General features: G+C 49.5%; 3 protein-coding genes across 3 annotated transcripts in view; 2 read left to right on the top strand and 1 right to left on the bottom strand.

Moving 5' to 3' along the window:
- Positions 1-13,825, bottom strand: part of LOC307214663 (uncharacterized protein) — a 112,160-nt gene that overhangs the window by 51,945 nt on the left and 46,390 nt on the right. The window lies entirely within an intron of this gene.
- Positions 3,766-5,901, top strand: LOC307214939 (olfactory receptor 52E4-like). The gene is made up of 2 exons (XM_079974045.1): positions 3,766-4,070; positions 4,800-5,901. Exon 2 carries the CDS (start codon positions 4,840-4,842, stop codon positions 5,800-5,802), a length of 963 nt encoding a protein of 320 aa, XP_079830171.1. The 5' UTR covers positions 3,766-4,070; positions 4,800-4,839; the 3' UTR covers positions 5,803-5,901.
- LOC307214709 (uncharacterized protein) overlaps positions 9,144-13,825 on the top strand; it is a 159,528-nt gene continuing 154,846 nt past the window's right edge. The window contains exon 1 of the mRNA XM_079973629.1: positions 9,144-9,278. The gene's annotated coding sequence lies outside the window, so the exon portion shown is untranslated. The remainder of the gene's footprint in view (positions 9,279-13,825) is intronic.

The following is a 13,825-nucleotide window of genomic DNA, read 5'->3' as shown; positions in this document are numbered from 1 at the left end:
GCAAACTAATATTCATTGCCAGATATTCAAGACCTGACATTGCACTTAGCTGTAACTTGCTAAGCAGACAAGTCAACAATCCTACTGTTAAGGATTGGAAAGCTCTGAAACGTGTAGCACGCTATTTGAAAGGCACTATGCATTACAGACTGACATTTAACAATCAGAAGTCTGGTGGTCTTGAGATATTTGTTAGTTTCTGTTTCTCACTGTGCAGCTGTGCGGAGTCCCAGGACTCTGTTTACATTCCAGAGACCTTGCAGTCTCACGGGAAAGGGAGACGGGATGTGACATTAGTGGTTTCCTGTTTCCTTTGTTCCTTAGTTCCTTTGTTCAGTTGCTCTCTGCTTTCATAGAGAGAGGATGTCTTTTCTGTTCTGCGTAGTTTAGAAAGAAAACTCTTTACAATGTAGCCAAACCTCTCGTCTCTCCCCTGTGCTGGGAACCCTGCTGGATAGAATGTGCTTGAGGCCTCTTCAAAGGCTCAGGTCATTATACACGTCGGAGGCGATTTCAAAGGCTCAGCTTGGAGGAAGATGAGGCCTTATCGGCTTGGCCGAGCGGAGATTCCGACAAAGATTCACAAAATGTTTAGGGGTCTGCGTACCCCTGAGTACCCCCAGAAATAAAGCGCTGGATCTAACCATCATCTTTCTTTTTCCTTTTACAAACATTTTATTGGTTTTGAATGAATCATAGAATCATAGAGTTGAAAGGGACCCCAAGGGACATCTAGTCCAGCCCCCTGAATGCAAGAAACTCAGCTAAAGCATTCATGACAGAATGAACCACGCACATCACAAACACAATAACAACAGTTATGTAGAAGTGCCCACGTACTGTTCGAGTAGGAACCAAGACGGGTGACCAGTGGAATGAATAAATGTTTGCTCCCAGCATCTAGTGCTTAAACCAAAGGGAAGTACTATCTCCATATTAATGCACTGGAAAGGGGGTGGGGGTGGGGAGACTGCCTGTCTAATGGAGGAGGAGGAAGAAGAAGAAGAAGAAGAAGAAGAAGAAGAAGAAGAAGAAGAAGAAGAAGAAGAGGAGGAGTTTGGATTTGATATCCCGCTTTATCACTACCCTAAGGAGTCTCAAAGCTGCTCACAATCTCCTTTCCCTTCCTCTCCCACCACAAACACTCTGTGACTAGCCCAAGGTCACCCAGCAGCTGCATGTAGAGGAGCGGGGAAGCGAACTCGGTTCACCAGATTACGAGTCCACCGCTCTTAACCACTACACCATGCTGGCTGATGTTGTTTAATTCCTCTTTTTTTTTTGTTAGAGTGTACATTAATTTCCCAATAAAAAACATCCAATTAACATAACAACATATCAAATCATAATCCAATTAAAATAAATAACTAAAATAAAAAAGATCAAATTGTCTTCCGAATTGTAATTTTGATTTTACGACTTCCCATAGCCTGAACCTCGAAGCATATCCAAATCTCAGTCCTGCCTCTCGTTTCATTCCCCTTCTAACAACTCTGTTGTGTTGTGTCAAATGTCCATACAGGTTTATATGCCATCTTTGATCAATCCAGCCTGCAGTTGTTGGTCCACCCTGAAGCTCCAAATGCCTCATGGAATCATAGAATCATAGAGTTGGAAGGAAACCCCAGGGGTCACCCAGCCCAACCTCATGCATTGTTGGAATCGCTGCTGAACAATCCCTGGTGGATGGTCCTCCGGCCTCTGTTTAAAAATCTCCAACGAAGGAGAGTCCACCACCTTCTGAAGGAGTCTGTTCCCCCATCAAACTGCTCTTACTGTCAGAAAGTTCCTCCAAATGTTTAGTTGGAATCTTCCTTCATGCCATTTGAATCCAACCTTCTGGAGAAGCAGGAAATAAACTTGCTCCATCTTCCATGTGGCAGCCGTTCAGATAGTTGAAGATGGCTATCATATCCTCTTTTCCAGGTTAAACACACCAAATTGCCTCAGCCATTCCTTATAAGGCTTGATTTCCAGTTCCTTGGTCATCTTGGTTGTTCTCCTGGTATATACATTCCAGAGTTAGATAAAAAAAGATTCACACACTTTCTGATAATGAAGTCCCTCCTGCTTCCATAAAAGATTGCCTAAAAAATCATACCTGAGCTATCTGGAGTCAACTGGATTCATAGAGGTTATTATAAGATGGGTCAGCATCCCTCAATAAGGTCCTGAACATAGAACAACCCCCTGGATGTCCACCCCTTCTACTGGAGATATTTGTTTTGATCATGAAAATCCAGAAATGGAATTAGTGGAGATTTCTGAGGACCTACAGTATTCCTCCATCTCTTCCATGTTTCTCAGGTTGCACACAGAAATGACATATTTATATTGTTCTGTATGTAATACTGTAATAGACTGCTTTAACAAATGATGGTCAAGTTTCTTTCCTAATTTTAATCATATCTCTGGCCTAATAAAATCCTGGAACTTTTGATGCCATGTTATTCTGGGTTTCCAGTCCTGAAAAAGCAGGGATTTATTCAGTGGTGGTGACCCTTTTTCAGCCTCAGGGCCATGTTTTCTTATCAAAAGCTTTCTGGGAGCCACATCCCAGAGGTGGTTGTGGCAAAATGGGTGTGGTCAGACATATACCCCACTTCATCCAGGCAACCAAGAACAGTTGTCATAGTTCCAAGACAGATGGCAGCTGGGTAAAATCACTTGGGGAGAGTGCAGAATGGGGCCAATGAGGGATGTGGCCTGGGCAGGGTCCTGAGGGCAAGACAGAGCTGCCAGGAGGCCAGTACAGTGGTACCTCTGGTTATGAATGCTTCTGGTTACGAACGCTTCAGGTTACGAACTCCGCTAACCCAGAAGTCGCTGCTTCTGGTTGTGAACTTTGCCCCAGGATGTGAACGGAAATTGTGCACAGGAGGCACGTGCGCAGTGGGAGGCCCCATTAGCGAAAGCGTTCCTCAGAATAAGAGGCTTAAGAACGGACCTCCGGAATGAATTAAGTTCGTAACCAGAGGTACCACTGTATTCAGTTTCCAGGTATGAGGTTCGGGGTGGGGGGGATTCTCCCTGTGGTTTCAAGAACGGAGCCTCACACAAAATCCCAGGTTTGTAGGACTTCATTCAGTAATGCATTACTGGACAGAGCCCAAAAAGTCTGTGAGACCATTTCTATTAGGACACAGACTATACAGCATAGGCAAAATATGCATAATCTTAGCTGTTCATCCTTAACCCAACCACTTCCTGCCACCTCTGCACTTCACCATCTCTCATCAAGCCATAGTTCATGAAAAACACTTACCCAACCCATTTGATTTTAGTATATGTGTCAGAACCCTCCTTGTACCTTATCTGGAGTTGTTTTTCTCTTTAACAATCAGCCATTAATTTCCCCTTTAACTGGTTTTTACTAGTCTTGTGGTCAGTTCCCATTCCTGTGCATGTTACACTGGCCTCACTTAATAATGGGCCTAGCCAGGGTCTTTTTCCAGCCAGAACTTGCTGGAACTCAGTTCTGGCCCCTCTTGGGTGGGTGCCATTGCCACTCTAAGAAAACGAGTTGCCCTACCTCAGTTCCCCATTCTTTAAAAAAATAAAGATCTGACCATTTATATTCATCAATGCATACAGGTATCACACTGTTTTATTCTCTGCCTGCCAATCCACCTATCTGGTATTCCTGCTCTGCCCATTACAGGATTCTCAGATGTGAAGCTGTTGTCTCTTTCAAGCTACCTTCTGTTCCACTCTGACCAAGTCTGCTGGAGATGATAAAGAATCCAAAGCCTGGAAGCTGCTCTCCATAGTCCCCCTGACTCTGTAAACTTGGAAGAGATGCTCCAGGTCTGGGCGGTTTGGATGCCATGGGAATTGGGATGGAACAAAGCTCTTTCTACAGTGAAACAGCCCCCCGAGATGTCCACCCTAGCGCCTCCACAGAAACACTATAAATGCTGCTTTCTGGTCAGTCAAGTGGAGTCAGATCTGAGGGATGCTCCTCCATCCACAATGCAGCTGCCAGTAGACCTTTGACTCTGTGGCTCAGCAGAGCACACCTTGCTGTGTGAATCTGTAGGTGAGCTGGCAGAACAAAAGGTCCTAACAAGGTGAGTGGAAAGGAGGGGAGTAATAGAATCATAGAACTGACAAGTTGGAAGGACCACAAGGGGCTTCTAGTCCAATTCCCCACATTGAGGGACTTTTTTGCCCAACATGGGGCTTGACCCTGAGATTAAGAGGCTGAGATGGGGAGGGAGGGGCAGTTGCCGGGACCATTTTTGGAAGGGGGAGGGCAGCAAGTTACCTCTCCTTCCAAGGAATCTTTGTTGCAATTGGCATGTCTAGCTCTGGTCACTGTAGAGCTGCAAAAGGTGAATGAGAAGATCAGGGCATGTGGTGATGGAGGAATCAGGTTCCCCCCAGAGAAAGGCTGGTTTTGATGAAGGAGACATTAGTGGGAAATGTGGTGGTGTGCGGGGGGGGGGGGCGGGGGGGACACACGACAGAGGAATATAGAACCATGTACAGGATGAGGAAAGTGGAGAGCCACCACCCCCACCAGTTTTGTCAGACTAAATTGGCCCAATGAATTGATGGGTGGGAGAGGAGGAGCAGACAGGAAAGTTCCTCATGCAGCAGCGTGCAGAGTGCTTTTTTCATTTTCTTTGTTCGGACACAGGGACCTACACTCTGGCCAAATCCAGCTGGCGGGCTCATCCCCTCCACACAAACACACAATGGTTTTCTTAACATGAAACAGGATTGCTAGGCAAGGGTCTATGTGTCCATGAGGAACCATGGAGGAAAATGCTGGCCTGTTTTCTTCTTCTTGGCAGGGTCTCAGTGACCTGTTCTCTGGCTAGGTCCAGGAGGAGAATGCCTCTTTCGAATGCCACCCACTTTTATTCCCCCACCTTCATCCTGCTGGGGGTCCCGGGGCTGGAGGCGCTTCACTCCTGGATCTCCATCCCCTTCTGCCTCGGCTACCTCGTTGCTCTCGTGGGCAACTGCACCATCCTCTTCATCATCAAAACGGAAGGCAGCCTCCACCAGCCCATGTTCTACTTCCTCTCCGTCCTTTCGGCCATCGACCTGGGCCTCTCCACCTCCACTCTGCCCAAGATGCTGGCCATCTTCTGGTTTGGCCTTGGGGAGATCAGCCATGGGGCCTGCCTGGCTCAGATGTTCTTCATCCACAGCTTCACGGGGATGGAGTCTGTCGTGCTGCTAGCCATGGCCTTTGACAGGTACGTGGCCATCTGTGACCCTCTGAGATACACCACCATCTTGACCAAGGCAAGGGTAGCCTGGATGTGTGCTTCCGTTGTGCTGAGGACATTCCTATTTGTGCTGCCCATTGCCCTCTTGACTCTCCGCCTGCCCTTTTGCAGCGATCACGTCATCCTTGCCCACACCTACTGTGAGCACATGGGCATTGCCAAGCTGGCCTGTGCCGACATCCGGATCAATATGATTTATGGCTTGTTCACTATTACCATCCTCATGCTTGATGTGGTCCTCATTCTTTTGTCCTATGTGCTGATCTTGCAGTCTGTTTTCCGGCTCCCCTCCAAAGAGGCCCGGCTCAAATCCTTGGGCACTTGTGGCTCTCATGTTGCAGTCATTTGTGTCTTCTACACTCCTGCCTTCTTCTCCTTCCTCACCCACCGCTTCGGACGCAACATCCCCCATTATGCACATATCCTCATTGCCAATCTCTACCTCATTTTGCCCCCGGTGCTCAACCCCGTCATTTACGGCATCCGGACCCGGGAGCTGCGCAGGAGGATCCTGCAGTTCTTGTTCTCCAAAAGGGCGCCTTTGTCCAATGTCTCCTGATTATCCTGCCTTGCAGGGGGTTGGACTAGATGACCCCCAGGGTCCCTCCCCACTCTACGATTCTATTTTGCATTCCTACAATCTGTTGAGTGGGAGTTCAGATACATATCATGCTGTACGTAATCCGAGTGTTTTGTAAGGCTGGGAGAGAAACCCCAGAGAGCGGTTGCTGCCAATCAGTGTAGGCTATCCTGAGGTAGATGGATCAACGGTCTGATTCAGAACTCTCTGCAGTTCTTTGATCCTGGCAAGCTGGACTGTGTGTGTGTGTGTGTGTGCGCGCACGCATATTTGCAAACTACCCCCATCTCTGGGCAGTGAGACTCCAGGGGTCCCAGGTCCATATAGTTTTATTTACTCACAAATTCAACCAGAGTGGAGGGGCTCACTCTGGGTCTTGCTTTCCTAGCTAGACAGCCCCCCCCCCATTAGCCTGGGTTTCCCCCCCCCCCTTGCTGCAGCTCTTGCAACCCAGCTCCTTCTTTGGGGATGCTGAGGAGGACACTCAAGTGGCCAGAGAAGGCCCTTGTCTTGCCAAGAAACCTGTATGTGGGAATCGTGCATCCATAAAGGGTTAATGTCTTCTAGAATTCTCTGGTGTCATCAGAAGACAAAGCTGTTTTTTTCAGTCAGGTCTGTCTCTTATCAACTGCAGAGGATGAGTAGCCTTGGGAGCCTCTTGGGGAGATGGAAGTGATGAAAGGACTGAATCCATGAGGGAGAGTTACTTGCTCTGAGATGGGGCAACTTCGGGCAGAGGCCAACAGAGAAGGGAAGCTGTTGGCCACTAGTTTCTGTTCCTCCCCACTTTCCCAAAGGGCGTAACATCTGAGGTCCTATGGGTGGAAAGAGCGTCTCAGGGTCAGGGGCCAGTCTGGGCCAAAACGGCCCTCAGCTGCCCCCACCACGGAGTCCCTGGCTCTCATCTATATTATTGCACTTTATGTGTTGTTTATGTGCAAGATAAACATTTGATATTGTGATAAGAATATATAGAAGAGTATTGTTTATGTGAATGCACAGCTGGTTACGTCTTGTGTGTTTGTCCATTCCAGGAACAGCATTCCTGACCCAGATTTTCACAAGAAGTCCCTCAGATGATTCCCCTTTCAAACAGGATACGTAAACCTAGGCCAGTAGGGTCCTCTTCTCTGGCAGACGGACAACCCCTTCCCCAAACCCCCACTTCCCCATGGGGGTCTCCCACACCACCCATCACTCACCAGGATGGCTTTGGCCGTCTCCTGCCTGGAGCACTTCAGGGTTCAGAGCCGCCTGAGCTGAGCTGCCTGGCAGTTCTGAATCACCTCCGGCAGGTACAGCTGATCTTCCTCCAGCAGCTGAAAGGCAAAAGTCAGGCTGTCAGTTCCTCACAAAGGGAGGGTCTCTCCACATCCGAGAGTGCAGAGTGGGGGGCAAGGAGGGCAGGTCTGAGTCCCTGCTCTGGTTCTCCCCAATACTCACCCCTGGGGGAGGGATGTGCAACCGCAGCACATCTGCAAAGAGAAGGACATGGGGACAGGTGAGTCCGTCCCTGAGCACCTGGCAAGGCTATTCCAAGAGTTTTCTCCTGGGTTCAAAGTCCTACTACAGGGGAGGGACATCCCAAGCCTTGGGGACCAATCTTGGCCTCCTTCAACCAGAATGTGACTCTTCAGGTCAGGGGTAGGCAAACTAAGGGTTGGGGGCCGGATGCAGCCCAATAGTCTTCTCAATCCGGCCCGCAGACGATTTGGGAATTAGTGTGCATCTCTGGGTTATTTGTGGGGTATAGGAATTTGTTCATTCCCCCCCCCCCAAAAAAAATAGTCTGGCCCCCCACATGGTCTGAGGGACGGTGGACCGCCTCATGGCTGAAAAAGTTTGCTGCCCCCTGCCCCAAGCTAACAAGATGGTCAATATCCAGTTCCACTCCATCCTTTTAAAATTTAAATCTCAAAACAGATCCCAACTTTCAGAGCATGTAAATCACATGAGTGGAAAGACCACTGCGCCACTCACAGAAATAGGACTATACCTCCTTCTCCCACCTTTAAAGTAAACGTCTATGTAATGAAACCATATCGTCCCAAGTCTGCCTTCCTCCGCCATCCTCAACTTTGCTCTTCAAGCCAAAAGACAACGCTGCCCGTCCCCGAGTGAAACCCCCTGGCCTTTCATTGGTAGAGCCGCCACCATGCTAGTGGTGTTTACCTCAGCACAACACAGGGACTGACTGAGCGGCCGGCGAGATGCTTTCAGCCTCGGACACTTGGTGGGTTCTGAAATGGCCGTGCAGGCCAGATTCATGACCCTGGAGGGCTGGATTCGGCCCGCGGGACATAGTTTGAGGACCCCTGGCCTACGCTGACTGGCAGCAGCTCCCCAGAGTTTCAGGCAGGGATTTTGTCCGGCCCTTGCAGGAGATGTCAGGGGTTGACCCTGGGACATTCTGCATGCCAAGCAGATGCTCTAGGGCTCCCCATATTTCCCTGCACTTTCAACGTTATGCTATTAGCAACCGTGGAGATTCCACCTCCGTCTTTCGGAAGGAGAACACTCACCTGATCAATTTAATTAACTAATTAATTAATTAATTAATTATACCCCGCCAATCTGGGTGGGTTTCCCCAGCCACTCTTGGCGGCTTCCAACAAAATATTAAAATACAATAGTCCATCAAACATTAAAAGCTTCCCTAAACATAATAACAACAACCATTTTCAGTCCATTGAATTAGCAATTGAGCATTTCTGGAAAGGGAAATGGCATACTTTTGTATATTAGTATAAAAAGCATGCACAAGAAAGTATTACTCATTTATGACGAGAATGGGATTTATTTATTATGAACTTCTCTGGGTTCCTCCTTGGCAGCCAGTGCCATTCTTTCAGCAGGGCTCGAACTCAGGACCCGCTGCCTTGAGGGACATCTAAGAGCAGTTTGGCAGGGGAAAGGTCTCCCTTGGGAGGTGGGGGACTCTCCTTCCTTGGAGGTTTCTCAGCAGAGATCGGAGGGCCATCTGCCCTGGATGCTTGAGCGGAGATTCCTGCCCTGCTGGGGTTGGACTAGATGACCCTGGGATCCCCTCCTCTCTCTCCACTCCGGAATTCCAGGAGGAGCTTCCTTGCCTCCTGCAAAGCCCTTTTCCCTGCAGGCTCTTCCTCTGGTTTCTGGCCAAGGGAGGGAGATGCTCAGAGTCCAGCCAGGAGCCTCACCCCCAAAAGGATATCTGGGCATGGGCGGAGCCGGGGGGGGGCAGCTGCCCCCCTAAATCCATAAGAAATAATAAGAATCTGAGGTTCTGCCAAGCGAGAGAGGGCTGAGCTGGAGGGACTCGGCTTGGCAAGGGTTAAAGGGAAGTGAGCTGCCTTCCTAGAGAGGCCAGGAAGCAAGGGGGGCAGGTCCTCCAGAGCCAAGGCCCCTCCCTCCCCAGTCCTTTCCTGCTTCGCTGTCTCTCCTGCAAGGGCTGCCTCGCTCTCCCCTCCTGGGATCTGGTGAGTCTCCTCTCTCTCTCTCTGGGATCTGGTGGGGGTCCCAGGGCTGCAGCAGGGGAGGGGGCCTGGGGGGCCTGATCTGCTCCTGCAGGGGGGGGGACCCCAAGTCAGGGAGGAGGAGAGGGTCCTGCCAGGGAGGGGCCAGGGCTGCCACGCTCTCCTTCCTGCAGATCAGAGGATCCCAAACTCATTTGGCCCTCTACCCCTCCCCCCCCTTCAGAAAAGATCTCCCTTCTTTAAACAAAGGGGTCCCTGGGACTTTAACTCTGTGTGACGTCGCTCAGCCTCATTGCACAACGGAGGAAACATCTGCAAATGGTTTTCCAAAACTGGACGAGGAGGTGGACTAGCCCCCCCCCCAAAAAAAAAGGTGGGAGAGAAAGGCCAGGAATAAAGAGAGGGATCCCAGCCCAGAGTCTGGCTTCTGCATTGGGGACCAGTTTCCCAGTGTCTCCCAGGGCAGCTCCCCAGGGAGGCCACTGCAGCAATCCCCTCGCACCCAGAGCAGGGCATCCCAGGACCCCATCCTCTCTCTCCCAAAGGGATTGTTGCTGGCAAAGCAGCCGGAAATGGGCGCTGCTACTCATTGAGGCTCCAGGGACCTGGGCATCAATGGCTGTGTGTGCGTTAATAATAATAATAGATTACCCGCCTAAATTGCAAGGAATATGTCTTTGGCCCCACCCACTTGGCCCTCAGGGGGTTGGCCTGATACATACCTGGCCCTCAGAGCAAAGAAAAAGGGACCCCACCCCAGGAGTCTGTCTTGAGAGTGACAGAGAGTCCAGGTGCTAGAAATGGTGAGGACCCCCATTAGAGCCAAGCATCCATTTATCACAAGATACAAATGACTCCCTTGTCATTCGGTTCTGACTTCATGCACTGACTGGAAAGCAGCAGAAACCAGATTGATTAATCTCACAGAAATCCCTTCAGTTGCCTCCACAATTTGCATTGCTAGAAGGCTAGAGACATATTTATTCTCCTCTTACTCCTCTTTCCCCCAAAAAAGATAGCCAATGGTCTGGGATGTGGTGCAGTCCAGCCCTAGTTCCCAGCAAGACTCATCCATGGTTGCTCAGGGAATCTTTTTCTTCTACTGACCTACAAATTCTGTAACAGAACAATGTATTTGCTTTGTAGGATTTGCTAGAGCTTCTCATTCAGACAGACAGAACTTGGCAGACGACCAAAGGGTTCCTTCCGATCTCTCAGAGGCTTCCAGAGAGCACAGATGGATGAGCGAGACTCAGCTGGCCCTGGAGCAGGAAGGGGCCATGGCATCCAAACCGGGAGCAGTGGGGGGTTCTGGGAAATCCCAGTGCAGAAGATCCTGGGTGAGGAGGACACCCTCCGCTCAGAGGTGCAGAGCCAGCAGCTGAGGCAGTTCTGCTGCCAGGAGGCCAAAGGACCCCGAGAGGTTTGCAGCCGACTCTACCACCTTTGCCATCAGTGGCTGAAGCCAGAAAGGCACACGAAAGCTGAGATGCTGGACCTGGTGATCTTGGAGCAGTTCCTGGCTGTCCTTCCCCCGGAGATGGAGAGCTGGGTGAGGGACTGTGGAGCGGAGACCAGTTCCCAGGCGGTGGCCCTGGCCGAAGGTTTTCTCCTGAGTCAGGCAGAGGAGAGAAAGCAGGTGAGAGAGACTTTCCTCTGGATACTCCCAAGGGGCTCCAAACAGGACGGAGAACATCCCATAATGCTCTGCTGATGGCCCATCTGTTTTCTGGGAAGGTATCCATGGAATGAGATCTAACACCCTTCAAGTCTTTGTCATTCTCTTTGTAATATTTCTCACCATTCATTCTCTGTTTTGAATCCTTGTTGTTCTTTCAGGGAAAGGATCATTTTGCAGAAATGGACCTGGATTCCTGTGAGGCAGAGAGGCCTCCGTTGGACACCAGAGAGAGGCCCCTGGGTAAGGAGGAAGGTGGTTTACCTCCATTTGGTCTCGTTCTGTTGGTTTCCCAACTCATCTGCGGGTTCTTTTCATCTTGTTTTGGGGGGAGACAGTTGGGAACAAGGGTCCAGAAAAGGGGAGATGTATTTCTGCACAAACAAACATATGAAATGGGCACAAACATCCAAATGCTCTCAGCAGGTAAGGCTTTCTCAAAGGCTCATCTGTAGTTAGAGATGCCCTGTTTCACCTGTGAGAGAAGCAGGCACTCCTGGCGTCCTGCTAACCTTTTCTCTCTTGCAGGTGGCAGAAGGATGCCGGCAAGACCTCCTGATCCGCCTTTTCATGGGGGCAGAAGGGAAGCAGCGGCTGTGGAACCAGATCAGGTCAGGGAAAACTGCCTTGTGGGGACAGAGGCCGAGGGATGGAGCAATGTCATGGACTGGTTGGGCACAGGGGAATGGTGGGAGGAAGCAGCCGGGGAACCAGGAAGGGAAGATGGCTCAGAGCCGAAGGAGTGGAGGTGGAGGAAGGATGAGCGGTCAGAGGGAGAAGCCTGGGAAGAGGAGGTGTCAGAAGCTGAAGGGGTTGTAGGGATCAGGTGAGATTGCTATGAGGAATTATAACAAATATAAAGCCATCTGTGTCAGCAATGAAAGTATTGCGTTGACTGGGTTTAAACTATTTTGATATGATTCTTGATCAATCTACACCTCTGCATCTCTGGCCATTTCTCTTGTCACGTACACAGCCCAGTTGCTTAGACAGGCAGGCATCCTGGGCCATAAAGATAGTGGGCAAGTTTCTTTGATGTAGTATGTTAATCTTAGGGCCAGGAAGCAGATCTCACATGAAGGTGATAATGATTGCTGTCCTCCTGGCCATCATTATCATATGTATTGCTTGTTTATCACCTCCGGGGTTGCCAAATGCTCTTATTTGTAGTTCTGTTCTTTGTTTACCCCGTGCTTAATTATGGTGGTTTAACTTTCTCCCCACGTGGGTTTGTGGAAATGCTCAGAAGAAATCTGATTGGTTCTTACGAACACTCTCTAAAAAGTTCTTTTGTGAATAAAAACTGCCTGGGCCAGGGGCTGCACACGGACAGGCACAGAGAGACACGATTATACGCACCCTTCCCAGAGCAATGGATCCAAACTACAAGAAAGAAGATTCCACTTAAACATTAGGAAGAACCTTCTGACAGTAAGAGCTGTTCGACAGTGGAATTTGCTGCCAAGGAGTGTGGTGGAGTCTCCTTCTTTGGAGGTCTTTAAGCAGAGGCTTGACAACCATATGTCAGGAGTGCTCTGATGGTGTTTCCTCCTTGGCAGGGGGTTGGACTCGATGGCCCTTGTGGTCTCTTCCAACTCTATGATTCTATGATACTGTGAGTCTTGCTGATTCAAGTCTCTGTGTATTCTTATTAATCAGAGTTCAATCCTTCCTTTACTTTGTGAACGCCTCAAGTAAATATCCTTCCTTTACTTTGTGAACGCAACAAGGGGTAACAGGGCTTAGTGAGCTGGGAGACTCTGTGGCAGAATGCAGTCCAGAACCAGAGGCAGAAGAGGAAGGAGGCAAGTGGGAGGAGGGAGGTCGAGAGGCAGAGATGAGTCAGGAGAAGGAGGAGCCACCGGGGGCTCCCTCTCCATCCGCCAGAATCCACCCTCCCTGCTTGTCTCTCAGAGCCAGGAGACCCCCTGCAATGCAGGAAACTCTGCTAGATCATAAAAGACAGATGACCATCCAAATTAGGCTTATTTCTAGACTGATCACTGAAAGCAAAAATTGGTTTCTAAGCAGTGGACAAATGAGAACAAATAGTGGTCTGGATTCACCTAACCAGCCCCATCCGCTGCAAAATGGGGCCTGCCCCCCATTTCTCCCCTCCCTCTCTCCATGCCCCAATGAATCCCTTGAATTTGGCTCTAGGGCATTGGGAAGGAACCTTCCCAGAACAGCACACGAGGAGAGGAGAAAGTAGATCCTTCCATCTGCCCATCTGAGTAGGCAGAATGACTTGGAAAACACAAGGTGGAGTACCAACTATTTGCACAAAGACGAATACCCATAATTAAAACGCAGAATAAAATAAGCATCCATAAATAAAATGTGCAGCAAAGCAATCCTATTGAAACAACACCGCAATTAACAGGAAGGAAACAACAGAGCGTTGTGTAGCAGATCATATTTCTGCTGTCTCAGAGGAGGACATTTCCCTTTTTCTTTTAGGGTCCAGTCTGCTTTGGAGATGTGGCCGTTCGTTTCACAGACGAGGAGTGGGCGTTCCTGGATCCTGACCAGAGAGCTCTGCATAAGGACGTCATGGAGGAGACTCATGGGATCGTGGCCTCTCTTGGTAAGCCTCCCTGTGGGATCGTCCTATCTGCCTGGAAATTCAAAAAATACCTCTATGCGACCAACCTCATCTATTTTCACAGAGCTCAACCGTGGCCCTTATAACACCTGGGAACATAACACCCCCACAATATGCAGTAACTTAGTTTTTTCTTTGAACAATCTTCCTCAAATTATTCCTTTTTCTTCCATGATTGGGCTGGCCTGAACTGTTAGTTTCTGTGTGTTGCCACTGTGCAGTGCTCTTGGAGTCACAAGACTCTGTTTACATTCCAGAGACATTCCA

Source organism: Podarcis cretensis, assembly GCF_951804945.1.
Source record: "Podarcis cretensis genome assembly, chromosome: 4".
NCBI classification, from domain to species: domain Eukaryota; kingdom Metazoa; phylum Chordata; class Lepidosauria; order Squamata; family Lacertidae; genus Podarcis; species Podarcis cretensis.
Note: the sequence above shows the minus strand (reverse complement) of the source record. Positions and strands in the feature narration are given on the sequence as shown.

Excerpts from the sequence above, each read along its gene's own strand:
- LOC307214939 (XM_079974045.1), top strand. The coding sequence starts at position 4,840 with ATGCCTCTTTCGAATGCCACCCACTTTTATTCCCCCACCTTCATCCTG.